The sequence below is a fragment of the Panthera uncia genome, chromosome E1 (assembly GCF_023721935.1).
Source record: "Panthera uncia isolate 11264 chromosome E1, Puncia_PCG_1.0, whole genome shotgun sequence".
NCBI lineage: Eukaryota > Metazoa > Chordata > Mammalia > Carnivora > Felidae > Panthera > Panthera uncia.
Genome location: NC_064814.1, coordinates 15,860,866 through 15,883,620, shown reverse-complemented (window position 1 = coordinate 15,883,620; position 22,755 = coordinate 15,860,866). Strand labels below are relative to the sequence as shown.

General features: G+C 51.4%; 1 protein-coding gene across 2 annotated transcripts in view; it reads right to left on the bottom strand.

Annotated features, from left to right (window-relative positions):
- MRC2 (mannose receptor C type 2) overlaps positions 1-13,944 on the bottom strand; it is a 51,809-nt gene extending 37,865 nt beyond the window's left edge. For both annotated transcript variants that reach the window (XM_049637557.1, XM_049637558.1), the window contains exon 1: positions 13,683-13,944. In XM_049637557.1, the coding sequence (XP_049493514.1) occupies positions 13,683-13,809 (127 nt within the window). In that variant the 5' untranslated portion in view covers positions 13,810-13,944. The remainder of the gene's footprint in view (positions 1-13,682) is intronic.
- Between the last annotated feature and the right edge of the window lie 8,811 nt (positions 13,945-22,755).

Here is a 22,755-nt window from a genome sequence, read left to right as displayed (position 1 = left end):
TGTGTGTGTGTGTGTGTGTGTGTCTGTCCTTTGTTTCAAATGTAGCCCTAAGTGACCTCAACCTATATGTGCAGAGTTCTACACTAAACTCAGCCCATCTGGAAAGGGAGATTACAGAAATAAACCAGAAGAGATGCTCCCCGGGAAAGTCTACAGATGGGGGAGACAAAACACCTAGTCCTTGTGCCAAGGAGCAGAGACTCGTAACAACAAAGAAGCTGGGTGAGTCCGGATGCATTAAACTGATTCCAGTCAAGCCACCTCCCCAGCCTGAGACAGGATACCCATTATTTCGTAGATCCAATGTGCTAAGATGCATACAGAGTTATTATCCACAACAGCGAGATGAGAAATGACCCAAATGTCCAACAAGGGATAAGTTATGGTACAACCATACAATGGAATCCTACCCAACCAACAGAAGCAAGCATTGGGTAGAAATGCTTCAATAACGTATTGGCATACAAAAGAATGTTACAAAACAATATGAAAACATTTATGTCAAGTTTCGTAAAAGAAAGGGGAGAGAGAAGGGAGGCAATTCGGAAGGATATTCTCCAAAATGTTAACAGTGGTTGTTTCTTAGTGATGAGATTTCAGGTGAATTTTCTTTTTTGGTAACTTGTTTCTATTTGATTTTTTTAATGCTGTAAGTAAGTGCAATTTTTTACAATCGCGGAAATGTATTCTTTTTTTATTAGAAAGAGAAAGCACGAGTGGGGGAGGAGTCAGAGAGAGAGAGAGAACGAGAGAGAGAGAGAGAGAGAGAGAGAATCCTAAGCAGACTCCACACTCAGCACAGAGCCCCATGCAGGGCTCGATCCCTCTACCCCAGGATCATGACATGAACCGAAACTGAGTCAGACGCTCAACTGACGAAACCACCCAGGCACCCCAAAATGTATTTTTTTAATGTTTATTTACTTTTGAGAGAGAAAGACACAGAGCATGAGTGGGGGAGGAGCAGAGAGAGAGGGAGCCACAGAATCTGGAACAGGCTCCAGGCTCTGAGCTGTCAGCACAGAGCCTGACGTGGGGCTCGAACTCACAGACCACAAGATCATGACCTGAGCTGAAGTCAGATGCTTAACTGCTTAATCGACTGAGCCACCCAGATGTCCCTACGATGTATTTTTTGAAGTAATCTCTACACCCAAAATGGGCTCAAACTCATGACCCCGGATCAAGAGTCACATGCTGTGTGACTGAGCCAGCCAGGTGCCACCCAAATAAAAAAATTAACTTAAGAACAAACTGGAAGATACTTGTAACAAATGCAGCAAGAAGCTTATGTAAGTCAATGAGAAAAACACAGACACCTGCAAAATTTTAAGCCGCTTAGATCTGAAGCGAGAAGATGATCGAGGATAGGAACACAGTTCACAAAGAAAAAATGTTCATGTCTAATTAGGCCACGGAACATCTTTACAAGCACTTGGAATACTAGTAATACTAGTAATGCTCTTATTTGCTGGATCTGAGCACTGGCTTCATGGGTGTGTTGTTTGTGAAAACTCATTGAACTGAACATTTGTATGTTCACTTTCCTATATTTATGTTATACTTCAAGAATTAAAACTTTTAAAACCAAGGGATTGATAAACACAAAGTTCAGGGCAGAGTTGGGTTGGGGGGAATGAAGAGGAAAACAGATGAGAAGCACATAGCTAGACAGAAGTATTGGAACGTCCTCTGTCTTGGATTAGGTGGTGGGTTCCCAAACGTTCATTATACATTAATCAATACTTATTTGTAAAATAAAAGACCATGGAAGGAACCAAACAGGCCAGCATTACATCCCTGGCTCTGCCACTCACCAGCTATGTAATCCTGGCTCTGAGTGTTTCTGGCTCAATTTCCTCATCTGTGAAAGGGAGGCATAGGAGACTTAAAATATTGTATACGTGGAATTGCTTAACATTGACTCTGGCCGACTTGATGCGCTCAGTAAATATTCGTGTAGTCTCCCATTTCCCATTTGTTGCACAAACAGTGTTATACAGAAACGTATACAATTTTAAAAAGCACAAAGCCTTCCAAAAGCCCGTCCCTTAACTGGCGCCCTTCTGATGTGCTCTCCAGTATGGGACGTACGTAGTGCTACCGAGTGCTTCTAGAGTGCTGTGTCCTGCTGTTGTCTAAGTGCAAACTTGCACTTCAGCGTCGTGGGTCCTCTCCCCTAGTCCCCTTCTGTACACACTCGACGGCTAAGTACAAGGTAGAGAGGGGCAGCCTCGCGTTTGGAGGGCTGTTAAGGGGAAGAGCGTGGAGGTGGGTCCCCACAGCCGCTCCGCGACCCTGCGCTCGCCCTGGGAACCTGCCTGCGTTTTCGGAAAACCCGCCCGGAAGGCTGAGCCCCGGGTGGAGAGGCCCTACTCCGATTCGGCACTTAAAAAAACGACGGGAGAGGAGGGTGGGTAACAGCGGGGGGGAAACCGCAGCCAAGGTCTCGGCAGGTCAGCGTCTCAGGCCCCAGGGCCGCCCACCCCGCTCCCCAGCATCCCTCCCGCCTCCCGGGGCCAGGCCGCTGTCGCCTGGCCGAACCGCAGCCCAGGACAGATACCTTGGCGTCCGGGCCGCCCAAGAAAGGCCCGCCCTTCCAGCGCGCCCCTGATTGGCTCTGCGGAGTCACGTGCTTCGGGCTCGGACCAGTTACGTGTTGGGAGTCAGGGGAGTGCTGCTGGCGTCACGTGGCTGGACGAGGAGAAAGTTGCCCCCTGCCTCCCAATTGCCAAACATGCAGACGTGTTCAAACAAAAAAAAGGCCTTATCTATAATCACCCTTGTTGGATAATACATAACACAATATGGTATAGAACAGTAGAATGTGACCTATAATCTCTGTTAAATTTTGGTATGACTTTCCTACCAATTTTATCTATAGACTCAAAATACACTATATACTCATGTGTATGCACATAATATGCATATATAATGTGTACAGTGTGTGTGTGTGTATATATATATACACACATTATATATGCAGATACATCACACACCTACACAGACGTTTTTGAATCTTGTTTTTGTCCTTAACATCTCAGCAAAAGGATTTTTCTGTCTCTAAAAACTTTTGTAAAAACCATTTTCATGGCTATGCTATTCCATGAGGCGCTGTATACTACCTTTCATTTATTCACTATTAATAGTCTTCAATTTATAGATTTTCATAATTATAAATAATGTTATATTGAACATATTGTTACATCAATCTTTGTTGGCACTATCGTCAGGGGTGAAAATGGTACCTTGTTTGCTAGTAATTTTAAACATTTTCCATAGGCTTATTAGATACTGCTACTCGTCTTCTTTGCAAAAGTCTGTTCACAGCCTTTGCTGTCTTACCTATTCTGATTTTAGATGCCTTAGAACTACCGGGGAGGGGCACCTAGATGGCTCAGTGGGTTAATCGCCAAACTCTTGATTTCTGCTCAGGTCATGATCTCACCATTTGTGAGATCGAGCCCTGCATTGGGCTCTTCACAGAGCATGAAGCCAGCTGGGATTCTCTCTCCCTCTGCCTCTCTTCCCCTCTCACTCTCTCTCTCCTGAAATAAATAAACTTAAAAAAAAAAACAAAAACAAAACCTACTGGAGATTCTTGTGTTTTTCCCTATTGGCCTCTATGAGCTTCTTGCCAAAGACATAATAGATCTCTCTTCCCTGTGTGTTGTTCTTTTTAAATTTTATTTAAGACTCTTTCTGGTCACAACTGCTTTCACTAATGGTAACCACTCTCCTGATTTCAAACAGCATAGATTAATTTTGCCTCTTGTATTTTATATTAGCGGGATCATGAGCTCCCTTGCGTCTTGCTCAGTGTTTGTGAACTTCATCCACACTGTTGCACAGAGTTGCAGATTGTTCCTTCTCATTGCTCTATACTATGCCCTTGTGTGGGGCTACTATAATGTATCCCTTCTACTGTTGATGGGCATTTGGGTAGTTTTTAGTTGGGGCTGGATTGCAGTTTGAGGCTATTATGAATAGTGCTGCTATTAATAACTTTGCTTTTTTAGCTGTTCCTTTCCTTGTTTTAGTTGAAGCTCCTTGGATTATCTACTCAACACAAAGGCGAAAACATAACTTTTTAGTGGAGAAATCTGGTAAACAACATGAACCAAGCGACCAAAGTTAGCATTACCAACTGAGGAACAAACATACTTAATGTGACACAATGGAAAGGACACAACATCTCCCATGTAGTTTTCTTTCCAAAAATGTTTAACATGAATGTAATGAGTGAACATCAGACAAATATAGACTGTGGACATTCTACAAAACAACTGGCCTGAAGTCATTAAAAAAATGCAATGCTTATAAGACAAAAAGACCAAGCAACTATTCTAGAATAAAAGAGATTGAGGAGACATGACAACAAATTGGATCCTGGACTTTAAAAAAAACAGCTGTAAAGGGTATTCTTGGGACAACTAGAGAAATCCAAACAAGGACTGCATGTAAGAAAAAAAAAGGTTGTATATTTCTTGAATGTGATTATGGTATTATAAAGGATAATGTCTATGTTTTGAGTTGATGGTGAAGTATTTAGGTGTGAAATGTCATGCCTACAACTGTCTCAAAGCTTCACCAGACACACACACACACACACAGTGAGCTAAAGCAAATGTGACTAAACGTTAACAGTTGGTGCTTCTAGGTAAAGAGTATATGGGTGTTCACTATTTTCTCAGCTTTTCCAATGGCTTGAGGAAGTATAATATCAAAGTAGTACTCTGGGATTTTTTACCCCACTCGACATTCTGTCTCCAAGATTCACCCATGATGACGCATGTCGCTGAGGTTCACTACTTTCACTGCTGCATTATATTTCATTGTGTGTCTATACTCTGTAATTTATCCACATTTCTTTCAATGTACATTTGTTTGTTTGGCTATTATAAAGTGCTTCCAGGCTCTTCTAAACCAGCATTGCTCTTCTAGCCTCAGATCCTTCAGAAATGAGGTTAAGCATCTTTGGGGTTATACCAGAAAATCCTTTCTTGGGGGCCATGACTGACTGCAAGGCTGTTTCCAGTTGAATTCCTACTTGCCCAGGCTGGTCTCACTCAGGGCTTCTCTCCTCTCAGGTTCCCAACCCCATGTCTGAGATTGCAGAGATGTCTATGGCTCCCATCTTTCTTCTTTTTTTAAAGTTTATTTATTTATTTTGAGAGAGAGAGCGAGAGCGAGAGAGCACACATGGGGGAGGGGCAGAGAGAGAGGGAAAGAGAGAGAATCCCCAGCAGGCTCAGAGCTGTCAGTGCAGAGCCTGACGTGGGGCTCAAACTCACAAACTGCAAGACCATGGCCTGAGCCAAAATCAAGAGTCAGACGCTTAACTAATTGAGCCACCCCTGGGGGTCCTCCTGGCACATTGTCTGCACTCAGGAAAACAAAACCAAAACAGTTAAGTGAATAAACGAAAAATGAAGGTCCGTGATAAGGCATGCGTCTCCACTTGTTACTAGCATGTGCATAGTATTTTGTAACATTGCCTTGTGGTCATGAGAACTTGCCTTCTTAGACACATTTGCATGCACTGACATTAGTTGTATATTTGCCATTTAGAGCTACATAAATTGTCCATTGTGTTAAGACACCTTAGGTGCTTATCCATTATCTTACCATCTGGTATTTAAACGGTTTCCAGTTTGTTTTGCTACTATAAATAGCACTACTATGAGCATTTTTTTTCTTTGGGATTAATGCCTTATAAATTCCCCAAAGTGGAATAATGAGGTCAAAGGATATGGAGTCTTACATAACTAGTTTCTTACATACTGTCTGAAAGACTGAATCCTGAAAAACCGAACCAATTTATAGTGCCCTAGTCATACAGATTGGTGTCTTCATAGCTGTCAAGATTAGGTATTCTGTTTTTGCTAGTTTAATTACGTATTTAAAGAAAGTTAATTTCTTTAATTGCTAGCGATCTTTTCACTTTCCATGTGACAACAGGCCCTATAAATTCCCTTAAGTGTGATCAGCTATAGATTGAAATTAAAACTGTAGTAATTATAATCTACTTGTCCAATAATATTTAAAAGTAAAGATTCTTTTCCCCACTAATGTGTTGTTTCTGGTGTTTCTCCCATTAAGTTTTTATAACAAGTTTAAGTCTACTTCTGGAATTTATTCCAGTCCATTGGATTCTTTTCTGTTTAATTCCATGCCATATGTTTTTCATGACTGTGACGTCATCTAAAACTCTGGAAGGATAGCTCTCCTTATTGCCTTTCTATTACCAAAAAAAATTCTCATCATGAGAAAAAAAATTTTGTAGCCATGTGAGGCAATGGATGGGGAAATCATTTCACAACATATATGTGTGTCAAATCATTATGCTGCACACCTTAAACTAATACAATGTTACAGGTCAATTATACCTCAGTAAAACCGGTGACGGGAGGTTCTTTGGAACACTGGTCTGCTCTTTTCTTTCTTTCCTTTTTTTGTTTCAGTAACTACTTACTAAATGCCACTGTGTCCAAGGCACTGTTCGGGGCCAGTGTGGGGCCATAAATGCCTGTCCCGGAGTCCAGGAAGGGAAGGAGTGGCTCCACCAGGCAGGTGGCAGTGATGAAACATGAGAGGAGTTCTAGAAAGAAAGGCTTCTTCCAGCTGAGGGCAACTTGAGGCCTCAGGTATGAGCCGGGACTCGGACCTGTGGAAGCAGGCACTCCAGGCTGGGAGAAAAGCCTGAGCAGAGGCTGCGCTGGGCAGAACCAGGGCCATCTCTGCGCGACAGCAAGTAGGTCGGTTTGATTTGTGCCAGGGGTTGAAGAGAAAGGGTAGAACCTGAACTCAGCAGGCCCTCAAATTCCCAATTCTGAAAGTTCAGACCTTGTTCTGTTGAGGATTAAATCTGCCTTTTAGGAACAAATGTGGCAGCAATGCTGGGCTCTGCACTGAGGATGGAGGGGAAGACAGGAGGCAGAGACCACGGATGCAAACTGAGTGACAAAGGCCAGAGGAGGAGAGAATTTTCAAAAAGTGTCCATCCGTAGGAAAGGAGTTTTTTTGTACACCCCTTCACCAGAATCCTGGGCACTATTAAGGATGTGGCAGTGGGGCGCCCGGGGGGGGGGGGTGTCAGTCGGTGGGGCATCCAACTCTGGCTCAGGTCATGATCTCGTGGTTTGTGGGTTTGAGCCCCGCATCGGGCTCTGTGCTGACAGCTCAGAGCCTGGAGCCTGCTTTGGATTCTGGGTCTCATCTCTCTCTCTCTACCCCTCCCCCACTCGCATTCTGTCTCTCTCAAAAATAAACATTAAAAAAAATTAAAAAAAAAAAAAGGATGCGGCAGCTCTCTAGCCTCTCATGGAAAGACCCACAAGAATATTATAAAATAAAAATTACTTTGTCACACCATAGAGTATAAAATGAGGCCCCAACTGTCTAAAAGGAGTATTTATGTGTGTGTGTGCATATGCATAAAAACCGGAAGATGACCCCATGACAGGGGTTACTGTAAGCTGTGGGCTGAGGGGAGGGAGGACCCCAAACTGTTTATGTTTCACTTCCGTATGGTCTGTTTTCCACCGAGCATGCATTCTCTAAACCGAGGGTATCGACAGCACCCCCACGCTGCAAGGTGAGGCCTGAGGAGGGTCTCTGGAATTAATAATCCGGGAGCCTAGTTACCGGGACCATTGAGACGCAGCACGCTACAGTGGCCGGGGGTCAGGAAGCAGCTCCATTTGCCGGGGACTGTCTGGGTTTTCACACTTAAAGTCCAGTCTAGGAAACTCCTCAGTTCCTACGTGAAGGTCAGCTGGAGAAACTTCATGAAGAAGGGAAGTGAAGGGGCGCCTGGGTGGCTCAGTCGGTTGAGCATCCGACTTCGGCTCAGGTCACGATCTCACGGTCTGTGAGTTCGAACCCCACGTCGGGCTCTGGGCTGACGGCTCAGAGCCTGGAGCCTGCTTCCGATTCTGTGTCTCCCTCTCTCTCTGCCCCTCCCCCATTCATGCTCTGTCTCTCTCTGTCTCAAAAATAAATTTAAAAAAACGTTAAAAAAAATAAAAAAAAAAAAAAGAAGGGAAGTGAAGAGGGAAGGTGGGGGATTGAAGGGTTTTAGGAGCAAGAACAACTGAGGATAGGATTTTTTTTTTCCTTTCGGATTTAAATTGAGGTTCAGAAAAAATATGGTTACTTTCAGAGTAGCTGGCGAAGTGTCACTGAGATGTAACAGGTTTAGACCGGCTTTGATCTCCAAACAAAAGTGCTACAGTTAGGATCTCATCTGTTGAGGACTGTGTTTTTTCACATTTAAGTCCCTTGGTATTCGTGTTCTCCCTTCCTAATAATAATGAAAATAGCAATAATTTAATACGGTTTGCTAGGAAACTGACTCTGTACCAGGCATGCATCTCATACACATATTATCTCATCTCTGTGTAATATGATACCCCTAAGGAGGGGGTTTTGTTTTATTTTTCCCCTTTTACAAATGAAGAAACTCACACAGCTGGTGAGCGGCCTTACCTCAGTCCTGATTTACATTTCTGGAGGACTGAGGGGAGGTGGGACATTCCTGGGCACACCTTGCTTCTGCCTCAGTCTACACCTGGGCCGGGTGGGGGGACCACATCAGCTTTCCCTTCCAGACACTCTCGGGAGGGTGCCAGGAACAGATGGGAATCTGGCTTCCTGTTTTTACCTGTAGGAAGCTCAGGACAAAAGTGTGTCACTGTGTCATCCCAGAGGTGACCCAGAGAAAGAGATACAGAGAGGGCACCCCACCCCATGCTGGGGCTTAGCCCCACATGCAGTGTCTGGATGCTGGTCTCCCCTTAGCCCAGGTGAGCCCGAGGCAGTGACCAAGACTCCTTTGTGTCTTTCCCAGCATCCTGAGTCCTTTTTTTGTTTGTTTGTTTATTTATTTTTGAGACACAGAGCATGGGGGGCGGCGAGGAGCAGAGAGAGGGAGACACAGAATCCGAGGCAGGCTCCGGGCTCTGAGCTGTCAGTACAGACCCTGACGTGGGGCTCGAACTCACGAACTGTGAGACCAACACCTGAGCTGAAGTCGCATGCTCAACCGACTAAGCCACCCAGGCGCCCCTAGGTAGGTTCCTGAGTTTCGAAAGGCAGAGTGGCAGGAGCCAGGGAGGAAGAAGGGAAGGGCATCCCGGGGCAGAGGAAGGTTCAGGGGGGATGGAGCAGACGGTGCTAAGGACAGGGGGAAGGTGCGGGGGCCGGGGGACCTGGGAAGAGGCTATGGTCTCCTAGCCATCATCTAGCAACACAACCAGAGTTGTGGGGGCAGAATGCACAGTCAGAGGAACCGAAGTGGGGAAGGGCAGGGCTGAGGTTAAGCAGAGAAGCAGCCCCCCCATCCCCCCATCCCCCCACCCTGTGGCCAAGGAGGATGGGAGGGGTCTGCACAGTCAAGGGGAGAGGAGGGGGAAGGGCAGGAACCCCCCTGGCGTTGTCCATCAGGCCACGTGTGAAGCTTGGGAGCCGACTCAATCTGTCCCCTAAGTGGCTGGAGCTGGCTGATGCCGGCAGGTCAGGTCCCCAGGGTCACAGATGCCACTGTGTGGCCTTCACCCAGCCTGCCTGTTTACTGACACCACTGAGGAGTGAGGAGTAATGGGGATCTGCAGTGCCCAGGGTGAGATCCAAGAGCTGCATCACCACTGCCATGGTCTACCCCACCCAGATTTATAGGATCCAGTCATGGGAAGCGGCCCCTCCCATCTCATGAAGGACCAAACAGGAAGGGACACTTCCTGTCAGCAGTGCTCAGGCCCTCCAAGTCCAGGGACCCCCACCAGAGGGGTAGGCGGAGGTGGGCTCAAAAGAACAGGCCACAGCCATCCCTGCTCTCAGCGCAGCCCCACGATCCTCGGACCAAATGAATGAGCCTATGAATCCCTAACCTTTGGGAAGCTGGGGTGCAGGGCGGGGGGAGGAGGGCTGGCTCCTCCTCCATCAGACCCCTTCCGTCACTCGCTTATGGAGGCCTCCTCAGAGGGGGCATCTCAGATATCCTGAGGACGCTGAGCAGGTCTCAGTCCCTGTGTCTTGGGCCCAGTGGGACTGGGGGAGAGACAAGCCCCCTGACACAGCCAAGGTATAAATAAACACAGGGTTGCCTGCTCTACCGTCTTCCTAGGGTTCCTCTCAGGACAGACTCATCGAGAGGATGTTCTAGAGGGCTTAGAGCTAGTGGGGAAAAACCCACCCAGCAGAATTTTCCAGCCTTTCCTAACACATACCACGTAATTCGGAGACGCAGCATGTTCTGGTACCGAAGTGTTCAGGCTCAGCAGCCACACCTGAGTTCGCATCTTGCTTTTACCACCTTCTAGCGCTGTGGCAGTGTGCTCTCGAGCACATGACTTAACATCTCGCATCTGCTGACCGCCGGTGGTGGTGACGCCCTCCCAGGGTTGTGAGATACAAGAGCTGTTGCCTATTGAGCCCTGGGCGCGGCGCCCGGCCCATGAATAATGGTAGCGCCCATGAATAATGGTAGCCGTCGCTGTTATCACCTCATCCCTCCGCAGGGTGCAACAGGGCTTAAATTAGCGGTGAATCCAAACGAATACTCTTCTGAGAAATTCATGGCACTTCTGAAATCATCTCACCGGCCCAAATCCCTGCACCACGCAAGCATCAGAAAGGGAAGATTTCTCTAATGTGCACTGATGGGGACAAAGACCTGGGCTTCCTCCTCCCCTACCTGCGCCCTCGCCTTGTCCAGGTGAGCCTGAGGCGGAGGGCCAGCTCCCCAGCATCAACTGCGGCTCAAGCCAGGCGCCACCCCGGCCCTGGCAGCCCACAGAAGGCAAGCGGGGTGGAGCAGGGAAGATTGGGTTTTGGGGGGCTGGCGGGTAATAAGGAGGCTCTGAACTCCGTGACTCACCAGGAGCGGGGCCGGAAGTGCAGGCTATTTGTCTGGCTGACTGGCAGCAGCAGGGATACCTGCCTGCCTCTCAGAAGGAACGTCTCCCTCCCTGTTCTCCAGACAGTGGTCTGTCCCCACAGGAAGACCTCCCAAGGTCTCTTCACCCTTCAACCTGGGTACCTGATCCCCGGGACCCCAGCAACCCTCTTTCCAATCCGCATCCCCTTCCTCCTCTGTTCAGAAACCCCAGGGGGTCCCTGGGGTTCCCCACCCCCACCAGCAAGTGGTTCCCCCATTTTGGCCTCCCAGCCACCTGGCCGGCTTCCCCTTTCAAGCCTCTCCTCCACCCAACTCACCCACATCATTCCCAGACAGCTAGCCCACCTTCCGGGTCTCCCTCTTGGCTCCCCTCCCTGCCGCTGCAAAGCCTGGTCCCACAGAGAGCCCTGGGGACCCTTTGCCCCACTCAGTTTCTCCCGCCTCCAACAAAACTTGCTCTGAGGATGCGTCTTACACTCTTCTGTACCTTCCACCCCCCCCCCCCCACCCCCCCCCTTTCCCCTCCGGGCGGGAATGAGGCAAAAAAAAAAAAAAAAAAAAAAAAAACCCACACCAACCCTGCAATTAACAAAGAGGTCTTCCAGCCACACTGTGTGGGGCACTCCACGGTGCTGGAGAAGAGACGGGTTCTGCCATCACACACCCACAAGGCACTGCCAAACTGCTGCCTCGCTGCCCCCAAGGGGCGCTGTGGTGCCCCATACTCTCACCCCACAGGGCTCCCCTGCTGGTGGTCAGACAGCCACTTGCAGACAACCCCCACCCCCCAGGGTTAAGTTCCGCCCCAGCACACTGGCCTGCCAAGCCCAATCCATCCCCCCCAAGCATTTCCTGGACCATTAGGATCCTGACGGCGGTAAACTGTTCCCACCCGTGGCTACCAAATTCATCAGGTACAGGGGCATGAGGAAGGACTGCGGCCTAGAGGAGCGGCATTCCGGCCGAGGGAACAATGATGTGCAGGGATAGCACTGGTAACAACTTATCCTTCCCGTCACTCCACTGCCGCTGTGGGGACCCGTCCCCCCACCGCCACCTCCCTGCCCACACCTAAGCTTCGTGCGGGGGTGTTCAATGCGATGCCACTGGGAAGGGGCCCCTCTGAGGCTGTGGGGGCTACACGTCCTGAGACGCAGCCCGAGGGAGGGCAAGAAGAGGGGGGGACGGCAAGGGAGAGGGGACCCTCTCCCCCTCCCTGATGGGGCCTCTCCCCAGGCATTTCCAGCTCCCTCTGTCAAAAGCTCCATGAGGGAAAAGGCCGAGTCAGCATCTAGGCCACCACTCTCCCAGGGCCTGACTTTCAAATGTGCTCTTGGGCTGTTGGAAGGGCCATCCTCCTCCACCCCTCCCACCCTGCCTCTTGGGGGATCCTTCACAGAGGAGCAAGACACAGGCAGGAGGGCAGGGAGGCAGGGGACAGCGGGGGGTAGGGAGATGCTGCCTGGTTTGCGTCTAACATTCAATTCCAGGTGGGTGTGGAGTTCAGTGGTGGGGGGTGGGGTGTCTACATGGCGTGAATGTGGGTCACTCCAAACCCCATCGCTCCCATCCACACAATCCGGACAGCACAATCGGGCAAATACGTGTCGTGGTCCTCTACGTCACACTGCCCAGGCCAAGCAAGCAAGCAAGCAAAGCATCGGCCATGGCTAGAGAACCCAGACCCTCCGGGGGGCTGTTTGGGTTTTGCGCAAAACTGCAAACACTGCACTACTGTCCCCTTCCACTGACCCCCATCCGCAAATTAAACATAAAGCAAGATGAAGCTGGGCCCAGCACTGGGGCTGTAGTAACTACACTCCTGGGAGGTTCCAGCTTTGACTCCTGACCCCCCCCCCCACCTCCGGAAGTAGATCTTTCCCTTTAGTTCTCAGATTCTTGGTGAGGGGTCTGTCTGTCCCCACACGTCACTGTCACCCTTTGAAAGAGCAGCAGAAAGAAAAGGCACAAGTTCGGTTTTTTGTTTTGTTGGTTGGTTGGATTTTTGCATCTTTAGCAGCTTTTTTGGGGCCCAAGGTCTGTCTACTCTGGAGGGGTGCCAGTTTGGTCAGAGCCACCCACACACCACCACACACACACACACACACACACACACAGTGCACAGCTTGTCGCTGCATCCTGGGGGCACAAAAGTGCCCCACAATGTTTCCTTCAAACAGTGAGGTTGCCACATGCCACAAGCTGTCCTTGAAAAACAAGTGTGGAAAAGAAAATATAAACGCCCCTGAGATGCCAGGAAGGGCAAAGGAGCCCTTACGAATAATTCGAAAACAATAATAACGTATGGGTCCTGGGGCAAAGCAAGGAGACTGGCCTGGAGGGAGCCTCTGGTTTCCCCGGACGCGCCCTGCAGGTCTCCGGGCCCAGGGCAGGGCCGGCGCCGGGTGGTCCGGGAGGGCGGGCGCGGGGGTCCTCCCGGAGCCCGCCCTCTTCCTCCGAGGCAGCTCGAGACCCCCGAGCTCCCCTCCCCCGCCGCCTGCCACATCTGGTTCCACTCAGGTCCTCCCCCACCTCCCGGCGTGCTCCTCCTCCCCTCTCCTCCCCACCCCGCTTTCAGAAAAGCGGAGAGGATTTTTAAAAACCCAGTCACACACACACACACACACACACACACACACACGCACGCACACGCACACACGAACACGCACACGCGCTTCTGAGAGAAAAAAAAAAAGAGGGAAAAGTCGAGAGCGGCCCGCTCCCCGGCGCCCCCCCTCCCCCGGCCCGGCCCCCAAAGTTGGCCAAATTGGCAGCGCCTTACCCGGGAGGGCGGCGGCGGCGGCGTCCCCGGGGGCGCCGGGGTGGCCGAGGTGCAGACCCCCGAAGAGCAGGACGCAGCGCAGCAGGTGACGAGACCAGGGCGCGGGGCCCGGCCGGCGGGGCCCCATGCCCGCGGCGCTGGGGGACGCGGGGACCGAGGGCGCACGGGCGCGGCGCGCGGTGGCAGAGCGGGCGCTGGGCTGTGACGACCGCCCGCGAGGGGCTCGCGTCTTCCTCGGGTCGGGACGAAGTGATGCCTCTCGGGGAGAAGAGGGGAGGAGGAGGGAAGGAGGCTGGCCCGGAGCCGGGGGGGGGGGGGGGGGGGGAGGGAGGGCGGAGGGAGGAGCGCAGAACCCGGAGGAGGGTTTGAGGGGCAGAGGGGAAGGGAAGCGGGCAGCGTGGGATGGGAAGGGGAGGAGGCGCGGGCGGGCGCGGGGCCGGGGCCCGGGCCGCAGAGAGAGCGCCAAGGGGGAAAGAAAGGGGAAGCGGAGAGGAGGATCCGCGGGGTCGAGGAGGACCCCGGCGTGCGCTCTTTCTCTCGCTCTCCGTCGCCCTCCCTCTCCCCGCCTCGCCTTCCCTCTCTTCTCAGTCCGGGCTTGGAGCCCCAGACGCTGCGTCACAGCTCCCCGGCTGGCGCGGGCGGGGAAGCGACTGCAAAAGTTTCCGCAAACTTCACGGCGTGGCGGGACCTGGGCTGCGAGGCTCGGTGGGGCGGGGGCGCGCGGCAGACCCAGGCGGCCAGAGCCCGGCCGCGGGCGCCCCCTCTATCCCGCCTTTCTGCGGACGTCTGCTCTGGCGAGCATCCGCTACCTCCACGCCTAGGAGGACCCCTGGTCGGGTCTGGGGGGAAAGGGGCGGAGCCCAGGGCTCGGCCACCAGGGCGAAGATTGGGGGGGAGGGGGAGGCAGGGCCCCCGGCCGTGTGCGGAGCGCAAACACTTGCACGTCGTTTTAGCATTTGCGCGACCCCTGGGTCAGCGTCCTTGGCGCAAAGGGGTGCAGTGCTTTTGCTAGTTGGGGTTGCATCCAGAAACCTAGAGAAAAATCTGTCCACTGAAGACAGACGTCCTCACTCTTACCAGCAACCATACTGCTGGCCGGTCGCAGAGGGCCGAATGGAAATTTCATAAAAGGAAAGACAATCCACAGTTATTCCGTATTATGCAACAGGTCACCGCAGTGCAGAGCACTGGACTGGGAGTCAGGATGTTGGAGCCTAGCCCCAGCTCTACCTCTGATTCCCTGAGCAACTCTGGAAAGTCGTTTGGGATCTCTGGGCTCGAAGGAGGACCGAGGCATTCAGAGACCCTAAATGCAAAGGAGATTCACGTTCTCCCACCACGAGTAATCCAATAAAAACACTAGGAAACTGTAATATAAATTTTATTGTTTCCTGGGCTGTCCACCTCGGTGCTATTTTTGGAAATAGGGAACTCAGCTTTTTTTTTTTTTTTTTTTCTTTTTTAACTACCTTCAGTAAATCTTCCCCTCCCCATCTCTGCAGTAAGAATACGGTGCCAGAGATGCTCATTTAACTCTGTCTCTGCTGGGCTGAGATTCTTGGCAAATGTGAGTCCAGAGGCTGCAGGGCCCCAAAGTGAGCACCCGTGTGAAATCGCCTACAGTCCCCTGGAAAAGATTCCCACTATCCATACTTTGGCCCTAAAAAAATGGTTAGCCACCAGGCCAGGGGAGCCCCTGGCACTGCACAGCTGGCTTGGGGAAGTCTGACAGAACCAAGTGCCTTCTGGGACACATCTTCTTGATGTGGCATGTCCCAGGACCCCAGTGCTCTGCAGGTGACTGGCCATGCTGGGGCTGCCTCAAAGATCATCCTCTTGGCCTCCCCTGTTCACAGTCCTGTTATCTACAAGGGGTTGACGACTGGCCAGCTTTAACTAAGCTGCTCTTTTTCTGTCCTGAGAGGCCAGATCACAGGATGCTTTTTCTCGAAGTCATCTTACAGGCTGCTGACTTATCTTTGGATGTTCTGGCCGCAGTCCTTACCAAGGGGTCCCCTTTCTTCTGAAGGGGAACTCAGGCAGGGCACCCGAGGAGCCCTCCAGGTTCTGGAATAGGGCCGGCTCAACATTCCCCACCATTCCTGCCACCAGCAGGGCAGAAGCCAACTACCTGACCTCACCAGTCAATCACGTGGGTCCAAAAGCCCCACTACTTGCCTGCACAGGACACAGAGTCCCCAGAACGCAGGAGATGCTCTCTCATTTCTTCATTCACCCACTTCATGACCACTGATTGCTAGCCCTGTGCTAGCTGCTGGGGGAACAAAGATCAGCCAACAGTCGTAGCCCTAGAAGAGTTTTGTTTAATGGGGAAAATAGACCCAATTTTTGCCATCCTCCAGGCAGAGAAGACGGCAGGCAGCTCGGGGGCTGAGGAGCACAAGTGCATTACGCTCGCGGGGACAGATGTCTGGCCAAGTCTCTGAAGCCCTATTCTAGTCTCTGCCGAGCGTGAGACTTCCTGCTCCAGTGTGTCAGGGTTACATGCTGTATTCTGCTGACTGTCTGGGCCCACATCTGCGGCCACCATCTGTCTTAGATCTTGAACTCGGAGGGCAGAGAGCTGGGCCATGTCTGGGCAGTTCTCTTTGGAAAATCCGGCCGGTCCCCCACTGCTTCAAGATCCTGCACACCATCAGTTGATAACAGAACATGGTCACAGTCTGCAGGAGTGGTGGGTGTCCTGAGAGGGCTAAGGCTTTCAATGGGACCCTTTACTAGCACCCAGGCCCTCCTCTACTTCCAAAGAAGGGCCAGTGTCCTCTGTGCCTACAGCCTCCTCACCATTCCTGTTAAAGCTCAGCTGAACAGCCATTCATTACTATGTGTGAGGCATGAGGCTAGGTGCTGGGACTTTAGTGAGGTCTGTGACCTGGTCTAGGAGATTTCTACCGGGATGATACCTACTATGATGCCATCGATACTGAGAAATGGCTCTCCTTCAGACACAGCCAGCAGTAGGCACTGTGGGTTTGTGGATTTCAGCAAAACCAGTTCAGTGAGTACAAAGAGCAGACTCTGGAGTCAGAAAGACCCCAGTTCGAATTCTGACTCTCTCCCTTACCAGCCTTGCGGCATTCAGTGTTACTGAAGCTCTGAGTTCATGATTCCTATTATAAATGAGGCAACAATTCTTACCTTGTCCTGACAATTAAACGTGACGTATAAAGGGATGGCACAGCCCCGGATAAAGATGTTCAGGGAATGTTCGTCCCCTCCCTGCTTCCCACCTTCGCCATTTGAACATCAGGGTGTCTCCTTACTCCTTATCCCTCACCCTGCCTGCCTCTCCAGCCACCCATCAACCCCACTGTCCATGAGAGCTGCACAGGGCAGTTTTATCAGGATTGCAACACTGGGGGCTTTCCTTTGGCTGAGAGAATACAACCTCCCCTCCCTGTCTGAACATCTCATATTAAATTGTATACAAAACTGGTGTTCTGGAGTGTAACCGTGGTCAATGCCCACCACGGCTGGCTAATGAATGCACGCCCATAAATCACCAAGCACGGAGCAATGGGATGAGTCCAGGCCTGGGGGCTACCGCTGAATTGGAATGCCAGCTGTCAGTTCTCACCACGTTTCCCTGAGCAAAGTCACTTCCCTTCTGAGCCTTGGAGCCCTTGGATGTGCACTTCTTGGCATCATTACTCACTGTGCTTCAGGCTCCTCTCGCATTAGTCTCCTCCTCCCTGGTTCTGGAGCTCAGCAGCCTCTCCAGCCAGAGGGTGCCCGGGGGGATGCAGACCTCTGGACACCCCCAGCAGGAGGATGTAAAGAAAGATGCAGTCGGTCCTTACCTGGAGAAGAGGGTGTGAACCCAAAGGGGCAGCCATGATTTTCTTCACCCCGGACCTTTCCAAGCCAGGGGAGAAGTCTGGCCAAGCAAGGGGCTGGCTTATGCCACTCCCACCCTCTCTCTCCTCTCCCCACTCTTCCTACAACTCAAACACCTGGGTCTCCACTCAGACAAACCACCCTTTGAGTCCATGCGGCTACTATCCCCTCGTCCGCAGCACTGAGGATCTCAGAAGGGACTGGGCTATAAAGGGAAGAAAGGCGGCAGATTGGGATTCAGACAGACCCAAGTTTCAAAGTTTGGCTCCTCCTCTTCTAGGTTGTACGACCTTGGGGCAGTTAACCTAAAGGAAGTATTTCCCCCGTAGCAACATTACTGAGGAATCTTACCACTCTCTCTTGACTAGTCTACCCTATAATGACCACAGATACAACCTGAGAAAAACTCTGCCCACTTTACCTTCTGTTGGAGAACACCCCCCCCCACCCCCACTCCCTGGAGGGCCACTGAGTTTGTATCCATTGGCTTTCAGCCCAAGGCCTATATTAGAAGATGGTTCCTTTAAAGGGATCCAAACCCTAGGGGTAGGAGATGATCACTTCACAACCCCTCCAAGGAGGCAAGCCTTCAGAAGTCGTCAGGGCCTTGGAGTTAAGTTCAGAGCAGGTGGGCCAAGCAGAGCCCAGGTCGCAGGCTGCAGCAGGGGCCACAAATCCATCGTCTCCAGGATCATCACTGGCTCCTGTCTCTATTTGGAAGGCTTTAGCAGGTCAGGAGCAAGCTGGCCAGTGGGGGTTCAGAGAGGAGCAGAGCTTGGCCTGAGGTGCCAAAGTGGGGATGGCAGAGCTGAGCTGAAGAACCAGCTGCAGTTGGATGGGATGTAGTTTCCAGAACCCTCTACGGCCCTACCCAGCTGGTACCAGGGCTTGGGGGAAGAAAAATGCCACATCATCCTGTCTGCTCTCAGGGGCCTCTCCCAACCTGGAGCTGCAGCTCCTCTGAGCCTGTCCTTGCACCGAGGGTAGGGCTGAGGCAGGAGTCGAGGCCCACCCTGGTCCACAGCACTGGCTAGGCTGGCCGCTTCTGCACCTGCCTCTTCAGGAGGTCATCTGACGCGGTTCCCTGGTCCTTGCCTCCCTCTGCCCAACTCAGGGAGGACAGGCAGGAGGTTTACTCTAGTCTCAGTACTTGACCTTCCGAAGCAAGGCTGGGCCTAGTCTTAGCCAATAGCCTCCTGGGACTCTTGCGGATTCTGGCCTGGAGGCAAAACATGCAGGAGGTGGTTTTGCAGACACAGAACCTCCCCTGACCCATCTTAGACCCTTGCTGGAATAGAGCCCCTGACGAGAACAGGAGCCAGGCGGCTGCATCCAGCTGGCCCACCATCCCACCCCAGCTCTGAGAGGCTAGACAGACCTTCCAGAGTCCCGAGTGACACAGCAGTAAGTGGACCTGTCGGGGCCCCAGCAGGTGGTAACCAACATTTAAAAAAAAGAAAACAGTAAATATCAGAGTATATTGCATGTTGAGCTAAATTCTGTTCTGTGAAATATGTATTGGGTTGAGATGTTATGTGCTTTTTACTGTGGGTCCATCAAATTTTTTAAAAATATTGGAGGGGGTTGAGCTCTGTGCTGACAGCTCAGAGCCTGGAGCCTGCTTTGGATTCTGTATCTCCCTCTCTCTGACTCTCTCTCTCTCAAAAATAAACATTAAAAAACATTTTTTTAAAATTTTTAAATATTTGGGGCACCTGGCTGGCTCAGTCAGTGGAACATGCAACTCTTGACCTCAGGGTCGTGGGTTTGAGTCCCATGTTAGGCATAGAGTGTAATTTTTTTTTTTTTTAATATTGCTGTTGAGGACCTGGAACCAGCTACTTCAGCTCCCTGGCTGGCCCTGCCCAGTTCCTATCTGCTCACTCCCTGACCGGCCCCAACTTCCTCCTCTGTCTCCTATCTGAGGTCCCCCCCCCCCACCGGTACAGTCCTGGGCCCCTAACTACTTCATCCTTCTAAGCAGTCCCTAGGCTTACCGAGGGCTCAGTTCTCCTGGTGCCAAATGAGCACATACACATAGCAAGGCAAGAGTTCAGGGAAAGGTGTATAAGGCGATGTGAGAGTCCAGACACGGGCAGGCTGGCCGCAGGTGATGCCAGAGCCAAATTTTCAGAGGTCAGACAGCCAAGGCAGGTGAACAGCATTTGCAAAGGCTTGGAGGTATGTGGGAATATTGGGGGGGGGGGGGAGTTGGAGGGGCAAATGTGCTATATGGGAAGAGCACAGAAAGTGGGAAGGACCCTTTGCAACAACACCCACCCCTTCTCATTCTTTGAATTCTGCCAGGTTTCAGAGCCCCCATCTCAGCTTCATGTTCCCACTCCTCAGGGACCCCATCTTGCTCTTAAAGAATTTACTGGCTCCCATCTTTATTGCATTTAGCTTCTAAATTATAACCTTCCTTAAAGCAGGAGCTGAGTCTGATGTACCTTTTTACCTCCCACAGAGCTTAACCCAGCATATTATAAACTGTTTGGAGTAGATGCTGGAAGCTTATAGAACTGGCAACTGTAGCTCAGAGTGTGAGCACTGGGCCTGCACACGCAACAAGTTTAGAGTAGTGACCTGAGTCTAGTCCACACTCCGGGCTCTCCTATTGGTTCTGGATACAGTTGTGTCTAGCTAATGAGGGACGAGGAGCAGGGTTAGCGTTAACATTGTGAACAGTGTTCTGAAAAGAGTCTGTAGGTATAAAGACGGAAAGAGTTCTTTAAGAGTCTGTAGGTATAAAGACTCCTAAAATAAATTTGTAGGGAAGGCCTTCCTGTTCATGCTTCCCAGTGGCATGCCCTTTTCTCAGGGCATGGAGCCAGGCTGAAGGGCTCAGGTCTGGCTCTAGAACAGGTTCCTTTTAGAACAGGCCAAGGCCTTCACTGGGGGAGCTTCTACATCCTGCAAACCTCTCTCTAGGGGCCCCTGTGACATAGAGCCGGCATCTAGCAACACCCTTTTTTACCTTTTCAGTTGCCAAAAACAACACATCTCCCACTCACTCCAAGCCTGACAGCAACTTGGGAGGTGCCAAGGCAGAGGGGGCCATTACTGCCGGTCCATTAGGACACCGAGGGACAAGAAGACAGCAGTTGGCCAGGGCTGGGGTGTGGGGCAGGATTTTCTATTTCCTCATCTATAGATGACATGATCTTCTAGAATACGCAGCAACCTGAAGAACACATGTTCTGTGAAGCCATGCCCCCAGCTTCCCCACCTCAGTTCAGTTCTGGCCTAGGACTATAGAGACAGAGCTGGTGCTCAGGCCAGCTGGGCCTCCAGCTAGACTTCTAAGACTGGCCTGGCCGTGAGGGAGTGTGGGAGAGTGGAACCCTAGGTTAGGGCAAGATAGCTTCCAGCTGGGAACCGAGGTACAGCCTTCACCCACAGCGGTCTGCCCAAGGATGGCACTCAGAGACTCACCCTCCCCCCCCTCCCCCCACCAAATTTTCAGGCTTGTAGTCCCTCCCCATTCAATCCTGCTCAACCTACTACCAGTCACCAAATCTCTGGGACTCCGTTTCCTCATCTGCAAAATCAGCGAGATACTCCTACCTTGTCTACCCCTGGGCTGTGAAGCAACACAGCTGAAACTTCCCTACACGGCACCAGTGCTAGAGCCCCTTCCCCTTGCTGATACTGCCCACTGCGCCCCACAGCTGCAGGTGCCTGGAGGCTACTGAGGGCAAAGGTTACCCTCCTTCTCCAGCCAGGCACTTCCTCCCAGGCAGGGAGGCCCGAACCCACAGGCCCGAGGTGGGTGGGGCCGAGTCAGCCTGCCAGCTGCTGTCTGACCCCTTGCTACCCACAGTGGGGGTCTCCTGTCCAGTGCCACACACACACCCTTTTGCTGACTCCAGCCTGTCTCGGGCCCCTGCTGAGCAACCCCAGCACAATGGGTCTCTTGTATTTCCTGCCCCTACCAGGTCCCACTACTTCCCTCTGGCAGGTTCCCCCAACCCACCCGCAGAGCCCCGCAGCAGCCAGAGTCCCTAACCACTCTCTCCTTAACCCTCTTCTCCCTGCGAACTCTCTGCTTCCTCCACCCTCACTCCATCCAAAGAGCTGCAGTCCCAGGCTCTCCTCACTCCTGATCCAGAGTGCCGGGCTGGATTCATGGGCCCATCCAGGTCTGACCCAGGTCGCAGCTCTTTCCTGCAGCTCTGGACCCCACGGGTAAAGGAAAAAAAATGCTAAGTTAATTCACGATAAAGTACCGGTGAGTTGTTATATGTTTTAAGAGAAGACCAAGGATGAGAAGCTTTGCCCAAAGGAGTGAATGATTCCTGAATAGTATGTTAGGTACCAAGGCACCAGTATAAGAGATGTGTTGTCTGGCCACTCCTGGGGCTCCCCATAACGGAGTATATATGCATGAACATATAGAACAGCCCAGAGCAGGAGACAGATTTTCATCTCTAACACAGAAAATAAAAGTCATCTCTGTCTTCCAGCCAGGTGAGTTTTAGACAAAGCCTCACAGCCACCCTCTCCAACTGCCCCATCCTTATTGCTGCAGCTGATAGGAAGTCAGGAGGACTTGTGACCCTCAGTGCTCCAGCCATCTGGGAGGCAGACTGGGGGCGGGGAAGTGCTGAGAATGTGAATATCTAACAGGTTTCAGGTGATGCGGATGCTGCCAGCCTGGGAACCACACTGGCCTCTTAGCCATTCCTCCCAGATTCAGCCAGAGCAGTCTTGGACCCAGGGTCATAAGAGACTGTTGAATGAACCTATAAAGGTTTACAGGGAATCTCAAGCCTAAAGTGTGCATCACTTACCCAAGGCAAAAGGACCTCCTGACCACCTGGCAAGTAGAAAGGCTCTGACTCTTCACCAGCAAACTTGGGGGTTTCAGTCTCAGCAATCTTACTCACTGATCTTGTGATCCGTCTCTAAACCACATTTTTTACTCCCCTCTTGCGTGCCAAGTGCTTTACATACCCTATTTCTATTCTTGACAACCATGCAAGGAGCTATCCCTGAAGCTGACAGAGGTAGGATCTGAACCAGACCTACTTGTAAAGCCCACAATCTTAACTTCTAGGTGATTCTGCCTTAAGAAATAAAAAGAGAACAGCTAATTTTAGGAAGCAGAGATTTTCCATACCTCAACTAGTGTGTGTACCACGTCTCTCCCCCACTTACCCCGGGGCTGATTTTAATTACAGACTGAGCTAGCTTGGGCAAGTAGAATGATGAG